General features: G+C 39.5%; 1 protein-coding gene across 1 annotated transcript in view; it reads left to right on the top strand.

The window, feature by feature from the left end:
* The first annotated feature begins 9,283 nt into the window (after positions 1-9,283).
* LOC148041164 (putative inactive purple acid phosphatase 27) overlaps positions 9,284-23,999 on the top strand; it is a 31,060-nt gene continuing 16,344 nt past the window's right edge. The window contains exon 1 of the mRNA XM_087678675.1: positions 9,284-9,636. Within this exon, the coding sequence (XP_087534801.1) occupies positions 9,284-9,636 (353 nt within the window). The remainder of the gene's footprint in view (positions 9,637-23,999) is intronic.

The raw sequence follows: 23,999 nt of genomic DNA, 5'->3' as shown, positions 1-23,999 counted from the left end.
AGCATTGACATTGCTTATGGTCTGATTTAGCACTGTTTTAGGATTGTTATAACAGTCCACAGGTAGTTTATAACAGTGCTATAGTAACATTTGATGTTTATGCTTGCCCGACATTGTCATTTGATGCCCGGTTGGTCCTATATGATGCCTACATGTTAGGGAAATGTATGCCTATTGTTTGGCAACCATTTGGAGCTGATTTTTCATGTTGAAATTTCTCAGTTTTGACAGTCATTCTTGGCTATAATAAAAGTGGGGTGAAGCTATTACACATGCCTTGGGTTATGCCTATTGGTTCTAGCCTACGTCTTGGATATATGCCATGAAGTATTGATCTTCGGGGTACGACTTCGAGCCAGGATACAGGAGTCGTGGGGTACACTGACTCTGATTATGCAGGACATGCAGATAGTAGGAAGTCCACTTCCGGCTATGTATTCACATATGCTGGAGGTGATGTTTCTTGGATGTCCAGGGTGCAAAAATGCACGGCCCTTTCTACTACAGAGGCCAAGTATGTTGCAACCACTGAGGCTTGCAAGGAGGCCATTTGGTTGGGTCATTTGGTTTGCTGAATTTGGTATTGATGCTCTCCCTATACTGCATTTGGATTCTATGAGTGCTATTCAGTTAGCCAAGAATCAGGTCTTCCATGCGAAGAAGAAACACATTGAGGTGAGGTACCACTTCATACGTGGGGTCGTTGAGGACAAGTCTATTGATCTTGTCAAGATCTCAACTGACTAGAATCCTGCAAGTCTGCTCACAAAAAGCCTCTCTACAGAGTGCTTTGCCTTCCTCAGGAGGTTGATGGGCGTGGGATGAGATGACGTCTTTCCTCATCCTATTGTACATGTGTACATGTTGTACTGTCTTTTTTCTTTTGCTTTTCACTCCTCACTAGGGCAGATTTGCCTTTAAGTGGGAGGTTGTTGGGGGTAAAGGCGCCTCCGCCTAGCCACCCGTGTATTACTACACTGACAGTCACTGAAAATGCACACTACAGGTGGCGGGCGCCCATCGTCACTTTATTCTTTATTCTTTTAGTGACAGTTTGAATCAAGGAAGCCCCAATCACACATTGTGACTATTGGAGTTCCCATTTCTTGTCTCTCTTTTTCTATCTCTTGCTCTCCTGCCATAGCTCTCAAGTGCAAGCTTCGATTCTTCTCACCTTTCACCTATTACCCTAAACACCACCTCACTGCCTCCAAACCTCTCACCAATTGGGTCCTCGAGTGTGGAACAGAAGTAGGCAATCTCAGTTCACCTAGTGCATACCCATCTCCCAATCACACATCCATCCACTTACACCCTGCTCACTACACACGACTTTTTCATGCAAGTATTTTGAAGAGCGAGAGAAACCACCAACAACCACCCCTTCCTTCCTCAACACGTGATCTCTTACCTTCCCTCTGACCATTCAATGCAAGTCCCAAGTGTCTTCACCTGGTAAAGGAACTAGCACTTGTCTAAGAGAGGGGGTAATGTTAACCTTTTTTGCAAAAGAGCTACAAATTCTTTGTAAAATCATTCTTGAGCATCATGCTCACTCCTGCAAATAATTTTTTTTACAAAAGAGCTATAAAAACAAGAAGTAACAACCAATGAGCATATAAAAAAAGAAGTAATAGAAGTAAAAAGTGGGATATGTGCAAGGATCAAGGACAACCCAAAAGTGGCAGCCTTGAAGATACACTGACTGCATCCAGTTGGAAGAGATCAAAGCCTTGAGTAAAAAGCACTCGTCAAGAGAGAAAAAATACAAAAATAACACGAAGGCATTACACACTCTAGAAAACTCAGGAATTAAAATCAATACTAAGAAAGTTTTAAAAAAAATTGTAAAATCATTCTCAAGTGTCAAGCTCACTCCTATGCAAATTCTAAATTAATGTGCATTTAAGGACACGTGAGTGGAGTGAGTTAGGATGTCTAGACAGGTCACAGGACTCAACATGCAAGCATGAGTAGACCACGAGCAGTGGGCACCCTTGAAACATAGGCATAGCCCAAATCTTAAATCAAAGGTCACATATATATGGTGAGAAAAACCTTATTGTAACCATTTCATCGACTAATGCAAAGCAAGCTTATCTCTTTTCTTCTTCATAGTCTTGTTTTTTTCTCTATGTGGCCATCTCTTGCATGTAAGATCTCAAAGAGACAGGGAGAGTCTTGTGAGAGCTTGTGAGTTTGCTCTTGGTTACTACAGCAAAACTCTATTGCTTCCCCTCACCTTCTTAGGATCTTCCTTATTTGAGAGGTGGAAAAGAAAGACTTTTTTGTAGAGACAGAGAGCCAAAGGAGGCTTGGGAGAGAGAGTGAGAGAGAGAGAAGAGGCAGACTTGCATTGACTTGGAGGAACATCCGATAGAGACCGACTCTTTGTGTACGAAGGACAAGAAAATGAGAAGTGTGGAGCTTGTGGTAGTGTGCATCTGCGAAGTTGGCAGAACTTGGGAGCTCTCAACAAACATCTAGACTACACACAATGAGTTCCCCTGCATCGACTATTTTTCTTTGGTTGTCTTCTTGCTTGACAAGTTACGGATTCTCATCCATGACAAGTTGAGTGAGTGAGATGAGATGGTAGGAAGCCTCACAAGGTGAGAGATTGTGAGTAGACTTGGCTTGAGGGAGCTCATGAACTGATATACATCTTTCCCTCTAGATTCGGCATGTAGGCAAAGTGAACCTACAACATTGCATGCCAAAATAGCCAACTTAAGACTCACTCTTGAGGCTCTTTTTCTAGATTGAGTGTTACCAACCACTAAATGCCAATTTTTTATGAAATTTGGATTTTCACAATGAACCACAAGCATGGTCTAGATGGATTGTTGGAAGAAACCATGTTCTAGGCTTTGAGGATGGATTCAACTACATATATATAAATTATTGGTAGTACTTACTACATTTCCACATGGTGGGACTCTACTTTAAGGAGGTCTTCATGCTTTAATGCAAACCTTTTCTTGTTAACTTTTAGGTTCATCTAATTTCATAGATAAGCTTACTAAGCTTATTAGTCTTGTCAAGCATGTTGTTTTTACCATTTTGAAGTGTGAGGGGGAGCCCATTATTTATAAGTTATAAGGCCGATATTTAGAGCAGCTACAATTATTGAGAGGGAAGGAGCAATTACTTATTAAGCCCCCTTTCCTGCACAACCTTCTTCCAAATCTTTCTACCTCTTATTTTTGAGATGGTTGCTCCTACATGGGAAGTTTTAGATATATTTTTTGAGTCGAGAAGATCATCTTTCAACTTCAATTGTTGCAAATGAATCTAGAAAGTCAACTTTGAAGTTAACTATAAGTAGAGAGGAAGTCAATCCCTCTTGTAGACTCAATTTGTGGAGAGAGTTAGAGGCCTTCAAAAAAGGAGCTCAATTTTCAGAGGCTAGAGCTTGATTTTGGACTATGTTCTATCCATCCTTTCTCAAGCTTGATTTTGAAATTGAGTCTCCAACTCCCCTCTTCCTAGGTTCAATCTTAAGATTGAGCATGTAGTTACTCTTCTAAGATTGAGTTTTGTGCTGAAACTTGTAACTCTTCTCCTTCACTAGATTGGATTTTAAACTTTAGCCATTACGAGGTCTCTAACTCATATTTTACCATGCTCAATTTTGAAATTTAGCCTCTACAAGGATTGTAGCTTCTCTTCATAGGCTTTATCTCAAAATTGAGTATGTAAGAGGGCAAGTCCTCTCTCTCTCTCTCTCTCTCTCTCTCTCTCTCTCTCTCTCTCTCTCTCTCTCTCTCTCTCTCTCTCTCTCTCTCTCTCTCTCTCTCTCTCTCTCTCTCTCTCTCTCTCTATCTCTCTCTCTCTCTCTCTCTCTCTCTCTCTCTCTCTCTCTCTCTCTCTCTCTCTCTCTCTCTCTCTCTCTCTCTCTCTTTCAAAATTGAGCCTATAAGAGACCCCATGCTCAATTTCAAAGCTAAGCCTTCCAGTTCTCCCTTCTCAAGCTCAAAAATTAAGCCCTAACCTCTTCAATTTGAAAACTGACTCTTTGATCTTGAAATTGAGTATCTAATTTCTTTGGCCCTTGAGTACACTCCAAAATTAAATATCCAATCATTATGAAAGGGTATCTTTGAATATGGCACTTGAATATATGTAAAAATTACTAAATTTATCTTAAGTATGCAAAAATTAGAAATGGCATATCATATTGTATGTCTAAGCCCAAACGTCATATAGAATTCAGCAAGTTGAAATCTGGCATGTGCCAATCATCTAATAATCTCATAAACATCTACAGTAGGAGACTCTATGATAATACCTTCCAATTAAGATCTCCCATTAGATACTTAAGCTCACCAGAGAAGAATCCATATAGATGTGGATCTTTATGTGTGTCGAGGGAGTTGAAAAAAAAGCACTCCTTATGGTTCAAAATTGTAACTAAACTCCAAGGGTGACTATAATTACATGATTATACACAAACACAATTTCCCAACTTAGACAAAACTCTAAATCTTTATTATTGCAATGTCACTAAATTTCTAATTAGATTGATAAGGAAGAATCGTGACATCAATTACATTAAGGTTAACGTATGTGAAATACTCCATATGTAACTTTCTTGTACTTCTCAACTAGAGAGATATGTGAAGGTCAATTATATGGACCCTATGTTGACTACCTATTACTAAGTATGGCCTATATATAATGTGACATGAAGCATAGGAAAGAAAATATTTAAAAACCATCTCTAACTAACACGAGCTCAAAGATTGACTTATCAAAAAATAGAGCACTCCTAAATTCTATCCATTTAGTGTGATAGAGAAGCTTATTGTGCATGTAATGTGCTCATTTGAGTTTTTCCATATCCTTACGGAGTGCTATTTCCCTATGACCATGTGCAACCACAAGCATGGTACTTAGGAAGAACTCAATCAAGAAATTCTCTACAGCTTTTTGAAGTGTTAGAATACTTATTACATGCCATTTCACATTCAATGTCAAATTGCTACAAATTTCTTTCACTACTCTTAAAAAAACTTTTCTTATTTCCCTTAGCACAACAATCTTTCATTTGGAGCTCTTCCTTTGACATTTTCCAAATTATATGTGCATGAGGTTGCCTTTCACAAAGTTTTATTCTCTTATCTTACCTTCAAAGGATGCTATTTTTACCCCTCTTGCTATGTATGTTTCTAATATTTCAATGTGGTATTCTTGTTCTTTCCACTGGTGGTTCACTCTAGCCATAACATGAGGAAATAGCAAGACCAATCTTTTCTTGTGGCTTAGAGAGAAAAAGAGTTGCACTGAGAACCCTAGACTTTGTCTATGAGATATATATGTGGGTGTATGAGAGAGAGAGAGAGAGGGGGAGAGAGAGAGAGAGAGAGAGAGAGAGAGAGAGAGAGAGAGGGGGGAGGGAGAGAGAGAGGGAGAGATTTAGGGATAGACACACACACACAATGATCTACAGTGAATAGATTCATTCTTAACCAGTCAATCATTTGCACTATATAGAATTCTATAAAATATAAGAGGACAATAAGCATTGATTGATGGATGTTAAGTATCACGTTGGGTCTTTAAATTTTTCTAAGCATAGATATTGAACATCTAGCATCAGATTTGATAATTTGGCACACTGTGTCTTATTACTGGTTTTTCCTTTGCTACAAGCATTGCCCCATGGTTTTTCAATCTCTCTCTCTCTCTCTCTCTCTCTCTCTCTCTCTCTCTCTCTCTCTCTCTCTCTCTCTCTCTCTCTCTCTCTCTCTCTCTCTCTCTCTCTCTCTCTCTCTCTCTCTCTCTCTCTCTCTCTCTCTCTCTCTCTCTCTCTCTCTCTCTCTCTCTCTCTCTCTCTCTCTCTCTCTCTCTCTCTCTCACATTAATGCTCCACCTCTCATGGAACTACCAACTACACTTTAACTACATAGGTAATTGTTGAATCTATTTTTGTAAGCAACCCATATGAGAAGAAGGCATTTATGAACCTATTAGATATCGACTTCATGAACATATGCATTGTCCACAACTCAAAGGCAACAAGCTTTATAAGAAGAAGAACAAATAAAAAGCAATGCACATGTGAAGGCACTTCCTTTGGAATCTTCTTCTAAGTACTCGGCTATACAAATTAGCCATCAAATTGATGAGCATGAGTGTCATTTGACTACTTCACTATGGCAATCGACACCTTTTCCTTATGACTTGGTCCATGTACATGGTATAATCAATGGACAATGAGTTTGCATTCTGGTGGGGGTGACAGATAAACTCACAACTTTCTTAATTATGTGTTGGTTACAAAGTTATATTTTCTTTATGTATCCAATACTCATACCTATGTAGTCTCTCTCATGAATGGGAGGATATGTCAGAGATGGAAGTATATGATGTTTCATTAGAGGTGCAAGGGTGTATTGTGGAACTAAATTTCCAAGTTATGAACATGACTGCGGTTTATGTGGTGTTAGGTTGTGAGAGGTTGGACAATTTGGGCATCTTAAAACGTAGCTATGAGCTTAATATTATTGCATTTGAGGATAATTTTGTGTATTTTTTGGTACTACGTGAGTGGAATATTCAATCATATCTCTTATATGCACATAATATTCCATCATCCCTCTTATATGTACATCTAAACTTAATTATTTGGCCAAATATAATGAAATAGAATATGTATATGTTTGGTATGTATGTCTTCCTTTGTTTCTTTGCATAAGTTTATGTCTTATATTGATGATGTTGTGGATATCTCTTTACCAAAATTTGTATCATGCTACATTTGAGACAACTTTTGCATCAAGAGAGTATTAAGTGTTTTACTACCCCAAAAGTATTTGAAAGGAAAAAAGGCTAGATGGGCTTCATTTCTTCAAGAGTTTAACTACATGCTATGGTATCGGAAGGGTCAATATAATATTTTCACACTGATGCTCTAAGTAAAAAAGGATAGATGGGCTTCACTTCTTTAAGAGTTTGACTACATGCTATGGTGCGGAAGGGTCGATATAATATTATAGCTAATGCTCTAAATAGAATTCCTAAATTGACACTCTCTCCTTATAATATTAAAGAGCAATTATTAGAATCTCTACAAGACAAATGTGAGCATGATTGGTCTTATGCAAATGTGTGTACCTCACCAATCCATGCACAAAATGTGAATTTCACACATGTGATGAGCTTAATCGATAAAAGAAATTTACCATTGATGATGGGTATTTGCTTCACAAATGTTGGATATTGTACCCATAACTCAGGCATTCGGTGCCAAACTCTTTATGAGTGTCATGACAATCGTAGTGCATATCATCCATGGATCAAAAAGACATATGTACATGTACGCAGACACTTTTATTGGTCTAGAATGCATAAGAATATAGAATAATATATTATCCAATATCAAAAGTCTCAAGTGAATAAAATTGAGTATGTAAAGGCAAGTGGGCTTTTGCATGCTTTAGAGATTCCTAATGGCAAGTGGGAAAGTCTCTATATGGATTTTATTGTTGGAGTACTTTCCTACTACCAATCATGGCCATGATGCCATTTGGATAGACTTATTAAGATGTATAGGTTGATTCCAACAACAAAGATAATTGTTCAAACTCACAAATGAACATGATTATTTGTAGAGAATATTTATCAACTATATGGGCTGTCAACCAATATCATAAGGGATTGTGATCAAAAGTCTAAGTACCATTTCTGGAAGTGTATATTCAAAAGATTAGGTATTATGCTCAATCTAAGTACTGCAACTCACTCTTAAATAGACTAGCAAACCGAGTGGGTAAACTAAGTTTTAGAGGCATGCTACAAGAATATGTAAACAAAAAGCAATCTAATTGGAAATATTATCTACCTATCTTGGAGTTGGCTTACAATAGTGTTGACTACACGATTTTCTTCATTTAGGCTTATATATGGATTTTAACCTCAATCACTAGATACATTGGGATTAGCCAACAAGAAAATATAACATATAAAGGAATTTCTTCAAGATCATTTTGATACGCTATAAGGAGCATGCTTGAATGTTAAGCAAGCTCAAGACCACTATAAGAAATATTTAGATGAACATAGATATATTGTCACTTTTAAACAAGGTGATAACATCCCCATCATGATGACCTACTAGGGGAACTGGCATCATTGGTCCAGAATGAGGACATGCACGAGGAGGTTCGGCAAGGTCTATTGAGCTACCCCTTTGAGAAGGTTAGGCTTCATGTTATGGCAAGTTTTGATGAATAAAATTCCAACCAAGGAAAGGATTGGAAAGGCAATAAATAAGGGTTCCCTCCGTTTCTCTATTCTATAAGAGAGAAGCTTAGACTATTAGGCATGTTTTTTGGGAATGTGTAGAGGTTAGAAGGTTATGGAAGCAAGTTCAAAGGGGTTGAGAAAGGTAGACTTGTTTGAAGCATGTGATGCCAAACTCACACTTTTTGGTGATAGGGTTACTAAGGATGAAGCTTCCATTGAGATATGGACATTATTTGTTAGGAAAGAAGTTTTGATAGCTTTGAGTTTTGGTGTGAAGGGCAAGGCCTATGACGTGTTCTAGAAGCTTCTAAAGAAAGCATGGTGCTTTCTTGAAATGGGCCTACCAATGGTACTACAATGCCCAATTTTTTATTTCTGCTTATAATAATATAAGGGCATTATTTATTAAAAATCGTTTTACGGCATAGGAAAATTCGTTTTAGATAATAGAGAGGAACTTGTCCGTCCGGATAGATCTGAGTCTAAGGTTCAGACGAGCAGTGGCAGATATATATCAAAGGGGCATGCTTTTGATGTGGCATCTCCCAAATGGTTGAGACTTCCCTTCTCTTTCCGCCAGACCTACCCTCTTTCTACCAGCCCCTCCCTCTCGGAAGAGCCTTGGCACTAAGAAAAAACATCTCTTTACCTTCTTGTATTACATTGTGCCTCCGGCTTTATTGTTCACACAAAAGAGGGGGAAGGTTGGGTCATAGTTTGGAGTGCTGCCACCTCCGTCTGAACCTAGCCTAACCTAACTTTCAAGGCTAATAGCGCGTAGTATCACCATGACCGACATTAGACAAATGCGCCGACCCACCCGCCGCGTGACAGCTTCTCTTGTTGAAGTCGGACGATGAGACAAATGCAATGGAGGAATCAGGATGTGTTTTCTCGGTTTGTTGCACCGGTCGGACAATGACAACGTCGGACGGTGGGGGCTATAAAAAGGGTGGGTTTTATTAATTATAAAAATATCTAGTAGGTAGTCTTCTTCTTAGCAGCTACCAGGAATACGCAGCCTAACGCAATCATGGAAGGTCGCCACCTTCCGTTCACGTCAAGTAATTGCAGCTGCCTGCTCATAGTTCTCGTGATCGGCTTCAGCTTACTCATACTGGAGCCGGCGAGCAGGCAACCAATCAAAATCTCCAATCGCCACCCGGTTGAGTACGTGGCAGCAAGGCATTCGTCCGGCCAGCTGCCGCATTGGATTTCCCGGAGGCGCCAGATGCTGACGTGCCCCGACCCCAGCCCGTTCATCGCCATCTCCCACGACGCGGCAGGACCCCTCCAGGACCATCAGAACGTGACGATCACTGTGACGGGCGTCATCCACCCCGGTGACGATGACTGGATCGCCGTCATCTCTCCCTCCTCATCTAAGTAAGCTTCTCTCTCTCTCTCTCTCTCTCTCTCTCTCTCTCTCGCGCGCGCGCGCGCGCGCGCGCGCGTCTTGCATGCATGATTCCCCATCATCAAAACATGTAGGTCACAATACAAAGTAGAAATAATTTATCAGCAACGATGTAGACTCCATCAACCTTTAAGAAAAAAATCACCAATCTTCTTAAGTTCACATTTTTTAAAAACCACACCATGACCCCTAGCATGATCTTGCGTTTCAATGAACCATGGTCAGTTTGTTTAGTCGAGATTTCTAGGAGCAACTAATTAATATTGTTTTTGGAAGTTTGGATAGTCATCCAATATAATCGCTTCAAAAGAGTTTGTGAGTCATGGTGACTTGTCATCCATTGTGCCATGGAGGTTGCGACTCCACCCCACACAGCCATTACACTCAACCTATACACTCAAACCACTTAGGCTACTCAGAAGATTACTTAGGCTACAACCTACAACCCCAATATTGGCATGATTACCTCTTATGTATAAAACCTACTTGTGACATAGTTTTGAGATATGCAATCATTAATGATCCAAAGCTTTAATGAGCACAATATCCCAAGTCCTCTTTGTTCGTATATGGCTCACTAGGTTTTCCTTTTTTGGGTGAGTATGTTTGAAGGACATGAGATTTTCCTTGATCTCCCAACTATGCCACTCTTCTTTTAGATATTCAACTCAGAACACCCTTAGTACTCCTTGTTGTTCTAAGCTCTTCTAAAATTTCCTTGAGCTTGCAAATGTACTTGTGATTGGCTAATTAATTCCCTTGAATGTGAGAAGTCTCCTATTTTAATGGGCTAGTTGTATACTCTAGCCTTCATGAATTTTTTGCCTATGCTATAACATTTACTTTCTAGATGTCCTCCATGTATCTATGCCTTCAAGATTTCCCACCAAGTCAAAATTCACAAATAAAACAAGTGTTTTCGTGAGGGTGTGGAATCCTCGTGGAATCCAACTAGATCTCATTTGGACATATACCAATGATCTTCAAGCGAATGCTTGGACCAAGGTTCTATCTATTGCTAGCTTCTCCAAAGACTACTCTATTTACTATAAGCATTTCAAAAGAACATTGGTGATCACACTCACAATTCACAACCACCAAAGTCTCCAAGTTGCGATGATTATCAGTTCTATGATATCCACTTGGGGGGGATCAATCAAATCTGCTCACTCCTTAACCTCCTGTATTCCAAAAATTTAGTGTGATTACACATGCCAAGGGAGCTACTCGCTAGTATATTGTTATTAGAAACCACTCAAAATGATGCTCCTATGTGGTGGATACATCCCCCTTAACATATAGAAATACGTTTTATGCCCTTTGTATCGGCCATCTTATTTGCCCGTTCGGATGGGGAGATAGGTTCCTTCCCCATAAGTTGTCCATGGACTTTTTCGTAGGGCCCTACTAATGGATTCTACTAACCATTATAAGACAAGGTCTAGAATATTCTTTAGCACACAACTAGTGAGTAAATATTAACTAAAACAAACTTACTGGCCATTTCAATCGCAAAAAGTTGTCTATTGCCTTGTGTGATGGGAGGTAGATGATATAGTTGCCACCATCCACTTATGTATGCCTGCAAAAAGGCACACAAATGGCGATGCTCATACAATGATGCTATCATTCTAGTATTTGAAGTCGCATGCGAGCAATAATATAAATTGACAATACCTCTCTTCTCCCACCATCTCTAAGATTTGACAATATGGTATTGGCTAACTGCAATACTATCATCACAAATACCTTTGTAGCTTGAGGATAGAGTCTAATTCCAACTTCCAAGAGTGGATATTGTCTCAAACCTTTATTTTTGCATTAACATGCTCAATTCAATGATCTAATGTGATAATGATTTATAATTATCCTTGCCAATGATTTTTATTTGCAATCAAGGTAACAGTAACACCATGCTTGATGTTTCATTTAATAATCCTTTACTTGTTTCATTGTAAGCCTCGTTATAATGCAAATTGTGTTTCAAGTTTGTCACACAATTGGCATATTATCCTAATTAGCCAAGTAAGAGGTACACTTGTGATGTCTCTTAGGACAAGAAGCTATCATACTATGTTAAAGCTAGTTTTAAATGCATATTTATCTATTTCACTGACCACTAGGATTACCACAATCATTACATTAATAATGGTAGTTCATTTTTATTGTATGGACGTTGCTATCAACTATATTGAAGTGTCTTCTCTCTAAACAAATTCTTTATAAATTAACCTAAGTATTCACCTAATATTTATGTTAAAAGCCCCAAGTTTGAGACCATTGTAGCTTAACATACTTGCAAGTGTTAAGAGCCACTTTACTCAAAAGGGTTAAGAGCTAGGAGGCTAGAGCCTACTTGTAGCATAGAGGTCAAGTTTGGAGTCTCAAGTCAACACCCATTAAGAGTTGAAATGTGATGCACAACTATTGGGCTACCTATGCATTCAACAATAGGACAAGTGGAACTCCTATTCTTTTAGGAGTTCAACCTCCTTTGATGAACTAGCTCTCACCTAGTTGCTCTCCTCTCCTCTCCAAACCAATAAGCAAGCAAACTAGTGATTTTGATTTAGTAGACACATCTTTGTTGTTGTAGTCAATTTGATTTAGAGTTGACATGGTCTCATGATCCTTCTATAGCCCCCTTCCACCTCACTTGACCTTGGTCTCATGCAACTTGAGTGCAATGATGTTTGTCCTTTCAGTGGTGGTGGGGAGATTCTTGAGGGAGCTCTCAACTCGAGCCAATGTTGTGAGTTTGTTACACTCGAGTGGTGAGGGTGCAACAAATGGCATGAATAGTGAGTGTATTGGAAATTATGCTAGTATTGGGTTGTCAAATTGATCACTTCCAATTTATTCCCATTCCCTTCTTGACATAGTAAGCCCACTTTCTCATAAAATGCACTCATAATATAGTTGTCTTCACTCTTTCATTTCGAGTGATCCTTATTTTTTTCCTTCCCTCTCTTCCTTTCTTATTTACCTACTCATTGTTTAGAGGGCTCCAGCCTCAAGTCTCGAGTGCTCGAGTGCTCAAGCCTTGAGTTCTCGAGCTCACTACACTTGATTGAGCACAATCAAGTGTAGCCCAAAAGATGGGTCATTCAAAGAGCATATTTCTGCTCTATCTTGCTTGATATTTTTACCCAAGTTTTCCTATTACCCACAATGAATGCCTCATATAATATCTCTATGCCAAGTGCCATCAAACCTCTTTTCCTAACTTATTTTCCAATAAAATAGCATGCAACAATACTCCATTGCTTAATGACCCATGTTTTTCTATTATACCCAATTTGAATGCCTCACATAATATCGTGATTTGACATACCTAAGTGTCATCAAACCTCTTTTCCTAGCTTATTTTTTGGCAAAATGAGATGCAACAATATTATGTTTATCATCAAGCAACCATTATCCACATTCTTCCACTACCTAGTCTGACCATGTTTTTTTCAAAGGCCTGTCTCATAAGCTCCTATTCCTAAGCATGATGGAGAAGTGAGCATCTTGGTCGGTTGATTCTGCTCATGTCATGGTAGTGGAACCAAAAATACCTACGCACTACATAATGGGATATGAGTAAGCCTACATCTCAAGATCCATGCCAAGATTGTAGTAGACATACCTCCAAATCCATGCCATTATAGTCATTCTAATCCTAAATCAAGATGGCCTCACCATCCTTGTGTAGCGCCTTTCACCTCAAGAGCTTGATATATGCTTTAGTCTACTTTAAGCTCCAACCACCATAGCAAGTTGAGATGATGGATGAACATGGAGATGGTGAAGTAGAAGAATGCTTCACCCTTCTGTGTGTGTGTGTGTGTGACACACACACATGCAATGGAGGCAAGCAAGAAGAACATGAGTAAGAGAGTAAGAAGCTTTGGCACACATGCAAGAATGATCCTTTCATTACTTTTTTAAACTGATATACATGGACACTTTTTGGAGACTCTCTTATATTAGGCACCCATTTCCTAGTTGTGGCTTTTGCCTTAAGGCTCTTGCACTTGGGACTACAATTGCCTCATCTCGAATCCTACTAGACTCTCTTTGCACAGGTTTGATGAGTCTTACAATGGATTACATGATTGATTAACTGTCAAGGTGCATATGAAAAATTCAGTTGCCTCCTTTTGAGTGTTGAACCTTCTTCTTGCTCTTCTTCTTTCATTTTTGTTCTTCTTTTACGCACTAACTTCCTTATACTTTTCAACCATAGCCAAGGGTTAACAACAATGAAGTGAGCAATGTCTAAAGAATCAATCATCCAGATTGACCATCATGCACCCACCACCAATAATAACCATCTACACCCTTCTCTGATAAAGGATTTTCAAGAGCACTTGAAGGATCCGTCATGTCCTCATTCTCTCCAACTTACTAGCATGGCATCCTACAATTCATTAGATGATTTGTTAAAAGCTAGCTATGCACCCACCCAAAGCTTGTATAGGAAAGAGTGTCTTTGCTACACTCTCGTTACTAGTAGGATTAATGTGCACAAGTAATCCACCACCAAAAGTAATATAATGCATGGGTGAAGAAACATACTCGTTTTCTCTCTTGCTCTCTTGTTAAGGGGATCATATGGCAAAATATGAAAATTTACTTTGGTTCTTTTACTCTACATTGTTTGTTGGAAAAGATTACTAGCTATTTAATATATGAGGTTTGTTTTCAAACCTCCTTCTTTATACTCACTTCTATGACCATGAATAAAGCCAAGGAAGAGGGAACTTACATGATCATCATCACGCACATAAGCATGCTTATAGTCATCATGAAACTATGAACTTTCAACAAACACATATATGCAACTTACTTTTCATACATCATAGATGGCCCAATTGCTCCACGTCTCCTTTGTAGTAAACGAGTATTTTGGGGTTATTGTGCATTCTATTTGGAAAGCTTTCCTTTGTATGGGAATTTTTATGTTATTACCTCAACCATTAGTATTGTGATGTCTATTTGATGTGTAGGTCATGAGTATAACATGTGCCCAGGTTGTTAGGCCGAGTTAGCAAGGTTGTTGTAACCACAAAGTGTTATAAATAAAAGTACCATCAAGACTTGGATAGGCTCAGTTTGGTTTTACTCTCTCTCTCTCTCTCCACTCTTTCATGTAACATTGGTGGAGATGTGGAGCAAGGTAGGTCTTTTGTTGTTCTTACTAGCTATGGCTTTTCCTCTTCGACAATTCTAGCCTTTAGGCCCTCCTACCAAAATCTTTTCTTACATCCCTTAGACATTGTCAAGCCGATCAATTTCTCAAGTCTGAATGATCCAAGCCCTCTTCATATTTCTAGCTATGTCTTGTTCTTCTTCAAGTGTAGGTTAGTACCTTCACAAGAGAAGGAACTACCACTCAACACCTAATCTTTCATGCTAGACTCTACCCATCCACCTATAGATGCCTGATGCTTTTGTTTTGACATATGCAAATGTAATGCAGGAAGAAGAACCCAAGCTTAAATAGGAGACCCGTGTTGCATTTACCAAGGTCCAACACTAGCCCTTCACCTTAAGTAAGTGAACTTGTTGCAAGAACTTCTCTCATTCTCTTTAACAATAGAGCATCCCATCAACAACACAGAAATCACACCATTTGTAAAGATAATTATCTTTTCTAATGCATTAATCCCAAAAGAGTCTGCATCTATACTTCAATAAGATGTTTTGCTACTCGTCATCCTCTATTTTGCAAATTCTATGATGTGGATTCGCTAGTCTTCACTTACAGCCACAAATACCCTCTTCTATTGTGGCATTGGCACAACTAAAGATGCCATCCTTCATTCAATTCCCTGGCAATGATGCTCCCATCCATGACCTCTGTAAGACAAAGTTATGCATCCTATACCATTGAGACCACAATCTTTGTCAAACATATTGCTTTGTCCATAGGTATATATAAGTATGATGGTATATCTTGTTGATGAATTATTCAAAGTGTCTCTCTAGTTTGTATATTGCATTGGTATATCTTGACAATAAAGCAGTTTATTGACTACACAACTCCACATCAAAACATAGCTCAATTCTATCATTAGAAGTGGATGCATCTCAAATGGGTGATTTTGACATTTCTTTCATGCATTATGTTCAAATCATTTTCAATTCCATGATATCAAGGATACTTATATGGCTCATATGGGTAGAACTTTTGAATTTTCTACCTTCGGTACAGCGTTATTATGGATCAAAGGTTGAGGAGAGGTTGAGATAGTCTTAACAACAAACCATTCCAAGCAGCTCACATGATGGAACTTGTTGTTGTTGTTGCCCTTGCTTTTGCCTACTTTAGCTCCTCAGCCTTGTCCTCTAGCACTTGGGAAACATATTAACACCTTTCCCTAGGTTCTTAGGCATGATCTTGAGCATTGTTTGTGCAAAAGAAGGTTACCCATTGTTGGTTATTTATTAGGAACAGACCTATTGTCATACCGTATGGGCTAGATATATTGAGTTGCATAATACTTCTATCCTATCTTGTTATTCAAATGTTGAATTGATGCTTAAAGGAGCTAGTTGGGTAGCTTGGAGCTTGCTTAACTCAATTATTGCAAGGTTTACTGCCATAACAAAGTTTGGATAGCAAGCATTCAATGTAAAGGTTTATGTCTTTCATGCCTACATATGCTTCAAGGATGCTACATGTATGTATTGATGCTTAGCATTGATTCTTAGGCCCGGATATGCTTATCTTAGCTCTACATCTTGGATTTGAGCTTGGTTGGTTGCATTTGGATAGTGGCTATTTGCTTCAGTGATTTCCACTTGCAGGCTTGAAGAGATATTGTATGTACATGCTTCTAGATGTATTACTTTATGTCATTAGGCATCTAGATGCTATTAGGCATATGTATTGAGCATTGCTTTGCTCATTAACATTCCGATTTTCTTCTGTGAGAGCACTTTTATCTTTTACTCTTGAGTCAGTGGGAGACTCTTACTTGCTTATGTATATATGCTCAGTTGGTTATGTCTACATTGTTCATGTAGATACTGATGACTGTGGGCTAATTTAGCTTTGGTTTGTACACCCAATACTTCCTCCTATCAAACAATTTTGCTAGCTTGGATGCATTCTTGTTTATGTATTTAATCTTCATTGTTCATATGCAGTGAGTTGTTTCAAATTGGTAGATCTCTGTTGCTCTAGAAAAATCTCATCTACACATTTGGCTTATGTATATGCTACTCTCTTGTTTGGGATTGCATATATACCTCAGACATCTTTGGGTCTTTGACAATACCCGGTATCTTGCTTGTTTATACTCTATTTTACATGGCTAGTTGCACTATATATCCTGGTTGTTACCTAGATATTCGTAATAGTGAGAGCTTTACCTTTTGATCATTTGCCTACAATGTACATTCATTTGCTACAATTTCATGACTAGCTTTGAGCGGTTCTTTGAGAGCAGACACTTGCTATAGGCACTCTATGGTATCTACTTTGTGGACAAATATATCTTACATTATACCCCATCTCTTAGCAATTGGTTTTGGGCTAATCTTGGGGTTGTTTTATTGTTATTACATTAGCCTATTTACTCTTTACTTTGCAATTATCATGGCATTTTTGCCACTAGGCATAGTGCCATCTTTAACATAGATAATGAAAGGCGAGAAGGATCGAAGCTTGCTTGGAAGAGCAATGGCGGGAAAGTAAGAGCAAGAAAGAGAGAGAGACTAAATGGGAACTCCAATAGTCACAATGTGTGACCGGGCCTTCCTTTATTCAAACTGTCACTAAAATAATAAAGAATAAAGTGACGGTGACGGGCGTTCACCACCTGCAGTGTGCAGTGGCGGGTACTATCAGTGTAGTAATACATGGGCGGCTAGGCAGAGGCACCTTTACCCCCAACAACCTCCCACTTAAAGGCAAATCTGCCCGAGTGAGGAGTGAAAAGAAAAAGAAAAAGACAGTACAATGTACACATGTACAACAGGATGAGGAAAAACATCATCTCATCCAATGCTCATCAATCTCCTGAGGAAGGCAAATCGCTCAATAGTGAGGCTTTTCATGAGCAAATCTGTAGGATTTTTGTCAGTGGAGATCTTAACAAGATCAACAGACTTGTCCTCCACGACCCCATGTATGAAGTGATATCTCACCTCAATGTGTTTCATCTTTGAAGGAAGACCAGATTCTTGGCTAGCAGAATAGCACTCATAGAATCCGAATGCAACGTAGGTATAGTATCAATCCCAAGGTCATGAACCAAACGGCCCAACCATATGGCCTCCTTGCAAGTGTTAGTGGTTGCAACATACTCGGCCTTAGTGGTAGAGAGAGCCGTACACTTTTGAACCCTGGACATCCAAGCGACAGCACCTCTAGAATAGGTGAATACATAGCCAAAAGTGGACTTCCTACTATCTGCATGTCTTGCATAATCAGAGTCTGTGTACCCCACAACTCATGTATCTTGGCTGCCATAGCAAATACACATATCTGTTGTGCCTTTCAGGTATCTCATGATACCCTTCACGACATCCCAATGTTTCTTGCCAGGTGTAGCTATATAGTGTGCCACAACACCAACTGCAAATGCAATACCTAGACGAGTGGCTATCATGGCATACATCAAACTACCCACGGCTGATGCATAAGGGAACTTGGCCATCTCAGCCTTCTGCTCATCTGTCTCTGCAGACAATTAGCCTATGAAACCTTCACATAAGAAGGTAATGGATAGTCAATAGGCTTCACATCCTGCATGCGGAAACGCTCAAGGACTTTATGAATGTACTCCCTCTGTGAGAGGTAGAGTAGTCCCTGATGCCTATCGCGCTTAATGCGCATACAAAAAATGTGAGAGGCCTATCCCAAATCCTTCATCTCAAAGCTCTTCTTCAATTAAGATTTAAGAGCATCCAGCTCATCATGAGCTTTCCCTGCTATCATCATATCATCCATATAAAGTATCAAAATAAGCAATGAGCCATCATGGGCTGTCTTCATGTAAAGGCCCAAATCCATAGCACTCGTTGTAGCCCTGTGATTGCATAAAGGCATCAAACTTATGATACCACTCCCTCTGTGCCTACTTCAAGCCATAAAGACTTTTCTTCAACTTGCACACTAGGTGCTCCCGTCAGTCATAGTTTCAGGCTACTCGCCGTGCATCCTTAGTGGCTTTAACTGCAATTTTTGCACCAATACTTGCCAAACTTGGCTCTTCCAATAGTAGGCATAATTCGTACCATCAAGCTTAGTGATGTTGAAGATAACACTATCAATGGAAGAAGATGCCATACTGCAGTCCAAAATGGTGCCAAAAGTTCAAAACTGCTTGTTGTTTTCTGCTGCTATAAATAGCCAAAATACCACCAAAACCAAGGCAAAATTACCACGACTTGATAGCTAATGATGATGCCCACTAAGTACCATCAAAAGTACATAAAATCAGGATGATTTAGCATGAAAATTCCACGTCAGTCCATAAATAACTGCTTGTTGTAATAAATTACATCCAGGTACAATGAGAGCAAACTGTAGGCAAAATGAATGCACCAAGTCAACCACTGACTGTCAAAGCATAACCAGCATCAAGCGAGCATAAATCAGCAAGTGGCCGTCACAAAGACATCGAGAAAACACCCAAGCATGTCAAAAGGATTCGTCAGTAAGCCGGCACACCTCCTATGTAATAGAGCAAAGTGTACACAACACTGGCAAGACCTGACACAAAGAGGTGTATGCTCAAGGAGTGCAAAGCCCAAATCAACCCAAGGACATTTGTGAGGACCATGACATATCAACCATGCAACATCCAAGTGAAGATCCCAGTCTCAAGTATTCGAATGCTCAAGTAGTATAAATTACATGCTCAATGTCTATCAAGCGTATCAAGATGCTCCCACTAGCACAAAAGCCGTAAATATCAAGCAAAGAAGCTCAACAAGGGCATATTATAGCATCAGTGGTGGAAGATCCAAGATCAAGCATCAATAAGACCTCATGAGCATATAGACCGTGTAGCATCCATACATAGCATCCATAGACATAAAGTACATCCAAACTGTAACTCTGGCAAGTTGAGGAATAGCCAAAGTAAGCTTCGGTCAAATCAAATGTCAAGCCAAAGCAAGGCTCAGTAGCATCCAACTACAAACAATGTAACGGGCATGTAGTGGTGGCATAGGCCAAGCATGTCAAAACCAATCAGACATAAGCAAAGTACATGCCATAAGTATATCAGAGACGAAGATCCAAATGCTATGTGAAGCAAGATCAAGCTCAACCAATGATTCGAGAACAATTCCAAGCTCTATGTCAATCCCCGAGAGCCACTACATCAATGTATACATCCAAGACATAGCCCAAATCCAATAGGCATATCCAAACATAAGCAAAAGAGCTTCATTCTTGAATATTCCAAGAGCAAATAAACATCCAAAACTAAGCAAACAGTGGCTCAATCCAAGCTCAAAACCATAGACAAACCATAGGCATACTTTCCCATATGTATAGGCACCAATTGGGCATAATCGGGCATCAAATGACCATCACATGTACCTATAAAGATCAATGACAGGGAAAATGAGCTTCAGCCCTGAATATTCCAACAACAAATAACCTCTATAAACTGAGCAAATTAGTGCTCAAACCAAGCTCAAATCGATAGATAAACCATAGGCATACATTCCTTGACATTTAAGCATCATCCGGGGATAATCGAGCATCAAATGACCATCACATGTACTTGTAAAGATCAATGATAGGGTGCTACCCTATTTATGACACTCCATGGCTGAGCTAAATCAGCTCCAAGCTCAATGCCAACCATAAATATCAGTGCCCAAACCCAAAGCCAAGTGTTCAGAGGCTTCAACAAGCCATAATCAAGTGTCAGATAAAGTAAATGAGCTAGGGGCTGCTATAAATGTCTAGGACAAGTTGAAAAATAGGATTGCTACTATTTATACATCCAAGAGGAGCTCAAGATCAAAGCCCCAAGTCATATGGAAGTGCCCAAGCTCAATACCAATTGTCGGGGGGTCTCAATAGACCATAAACAAGTGCCAAGTGGGTGAGGAGGTGCTGCAGATCTTTGTCATGCTGGAAAAAACGTCTGTCAACATGGCGTGATTGCGTCAACTATAGATATGGGGCTGGGGGGCTGCTATGAAGGTTGCAAGGTGGGGGATCCCCAAGGGGCCAAGGAAGGCCACAAATTAAGCTAAGTAAGCAACCAAGCTCTCCAATGGCTCTGCCACAATCTCAAACCTTGCTGTGAACCTATGAGTTGAAAACTGAGTGAGAGAAGAACTCTTATACCTCATGTTGATGCCAGGAAGTGCTCACGAAGGACCAGCTCTGATACCAGTTGAAAGGTGAGAAGGATCGAAGCTTTCTTGGAAGAGCAATGGCGGGAGAGCAAGAGCAAGAAAGAGAGAGAGACCAAATGGGAACTCCAACAGTAACAATGTGTGATCGGGCCTTCTTTCATTCAAACTGTCACTAAAAGAATAAAGAATAAGGTGACGGTGATGGGTGCCTACCACCTGCAGTTACCACCTGCAGTATGCAGTGGTGGGTATTGTCAATGTAGTAATACACGGGCGGCTAGGCAGAGGCACCTTTACCCCCAACAGATAAGTTGGATGGTACCAACTTCAATTACTAGAAGACCTATATTTGACAGTTATTGGTGCAAAAGAAGTAAATTTGACCATTAAAATGCAAAGGTATAAATCCCAAAGGGTTTGATGCAGAGGCATGAGCTGATTTGGATGACCTATACAAATCCACCATTATCCTGTGGTTGTCCAAGCAGGTTTATTTCAATTGTTATTGAGACATAAGGTGGTGGATATGATTTATGGTAAAAGATATGTGATCTTTATAATAATCACAATCCTGCATCTCAATTATATTGGTTAAAGAAACTTGTGGACCTTTGCATGAAGGAGGATACTCCCATGTCTACTCATTTGAATGAGTTTCACTCCATTATCACTCAACTTATTTTTTAGGGAATTAAATTTATCACTCCATTATCACTTAGCTTTGCTCATAGAATAAGTGAATGGAAAAAACATTGATGTATCCCGTACTTTCCAAAGCACTTACAATTAGAGGCAAACATGATGGAAAAGGAAATAAAACAATGGTAGCGACTCCTAGCCCACCAACAAGAGCAAGTCTAAGGCTTGTGGGGTCAATCACACAGTAAGTCCCATGGTCCTAAGTCCTCTCTTACTTGTCATGATTGTGGATAGTAGGGTCACATAAGGCCACAATGCCATAAGATGCCTAATGATAAGCACAAAAGTGCAAGATAATGCTAAGTCTTCTAATGAATGCAATATTATTCCTAAGTCTAGTGTTAAGCTAGAAGAGGTAAATACATTAGAGTATGAATCAAATGAATACATACTTGCTACTTCTTCACTTGATGCTACTCAGTTGCTTGATATTCAATCTTCTTACTCTTAATGTTGTTGGCTTCTTGATTCGAGGGCTTTCTTCAATGTTATCTCATATCATCATTGGTTTTATACCTACTGCACTATTGCAGGTTTGGGCAAATTGGATGATGATCATGTATGTGACATTGTTGGCATAGGTGATGTGAGAATGTAGTTTGGTACAACTGCTCCATTTGTGCTGTATGATGTATGTCATGTTCCATCTTTGACTAAAAGCCTTATCTTGACTAGATAGTTGGATGATGATAGGTATTATGTATCTTTTGGTAATTCTATATGGAAGATTATACATAGCAACCTCATGTTTTATAGAGGTGCCAAGGTTGACAACATGTATCCCTTCCGTGTATCTGGATCTATTGATCATGTTTTGGCCATGATTGATCTTTCTCATGTCTCTCTCAACCATCACTATCTTGGGCATATGACCCTTAAAGGAATTAAAGTACTCACTCGTTTGCAATATTTACCACCTCTTGACTACTCGTGTTTTGACTCATGTGATCATTGCTCATATGGCAAGTAAACTTGTAACTCACATATAAATCTAGCTCTATATGCATGGCTAAGTTGTTGACTCTTGTGTATTTAAATATTTGTGGTCTCATGCCTTGTTAGTCATTAGGTGTTATTTGTAATATTTATTTATGATTACTAATACAAGGTGTAGGCCAATCCTATAAAGCAGAGTCAGATGTTTTGCCTTTATTTTAGTGTTGTCTTATTATGATTAAGAATCAGTTAGGATATAGACTGAAATGCCTACAATTTGACAATGGGATTAAATATGTCTCTAAGGCATTTGAGTTGTTTTGTGATGAGAGAGATTTTAAGCATCAGTTGACCGCCCCATACACCCTATCCTAGAATGGTGTTGCTGAGCACATGAATAGGACTATTTAGGATAGAGTTTGTAATATGCTTAGTTAGGTAGGCCTACCACAACATCTTTGGGATGAGGTAGCTATTGCTGCACTTTATTTTATTAATAGATCCCCATGCACTACTCTAGGTGGTAGAATTGTAGAGGAGGTATGGTTTGATAAACCTCCCTCGTATGTGCACTTGCAAGTCTTTAGATGTGAGGCTTTCTTTCATATTCCAAAGACAAATGTAATAAGCTGGATTTGAAGTTTGTCAAATGCATCTTTCTTTAATATGGTGATGGAGGTGAGATGGACTATCACCTTTGGGATCCATAGCTTCTGTGGGAGCTCACGCTCAACCGCGAAGACCCATGGACCACTTATTGTTTCAAGCGTTCCAAGCCGAGCACTAATGGCTACCTCTCACATAAGCGACGTGCCATTCATATCTACGGGTGTAGTGAGCTTACCTCCATGCTAGTCGAGTTACCTCCTCTCTCGCGCACTCTGGTAGCTCCACGATCCAAGTGCAAGCTTCAAGCAAGCTCCATCCTCAAGCTCCAAGCTCCAAGCTCCATTGCCATGAGCAAGACAAGAGAAGAGAAGAGAAGAGAAGAAGAGAGGAGAAGATGGAGAGGTTCTCCTCCTCGGACCCTCACCCTCACACACTCACTCCCTTACACTCTCACACTCCCTCTCTCAAGCACAAGCTCAAGCAAGCAAGAAGAAGAAGAAGAAGAGAGCCACTTTTGGCCACACACAAGAATGAGCTTCTCATTCACTTTTCAACTTTATATACAAAACCCTAAATCCCTTTTGGGCGATCATCCCCTTATCCCCTTTTTTACATGGCCGGCCGTGGCCTAGGCCCTTTTTCCCATTGTCCTTCTATCTTCCTAGCTTCCTTTCCACCGCCCGTCTACATTTACAAATTGCACAGGTGAGAGCCTGGCGCTCCTTAAATTAAATCATGATGCACTTGCACTCTTTTACAAAAGTAT

This window comes from Lygodium microphyllum, chromosome 1, assembly GCF_053477565.2.
Source record: "Lygodium microphyllum isolate KBCC chromosome 1, Lygodium_microphyllum_v1.1.10, whole genome shotgun sequence".
Taxonomy (NCBI): domain Eukaryota; kingdom Viridiplantae; phylum Streptophyta; class Polypodiopsida; order Schizaeales; family Lygodiaceae; genus Lygodium; species Lygodium microphyllum.
Note: the sequence above shows the minus strand (reverse complement) of the source record. Positions and strands in the feature narration are given on the sequence as shown.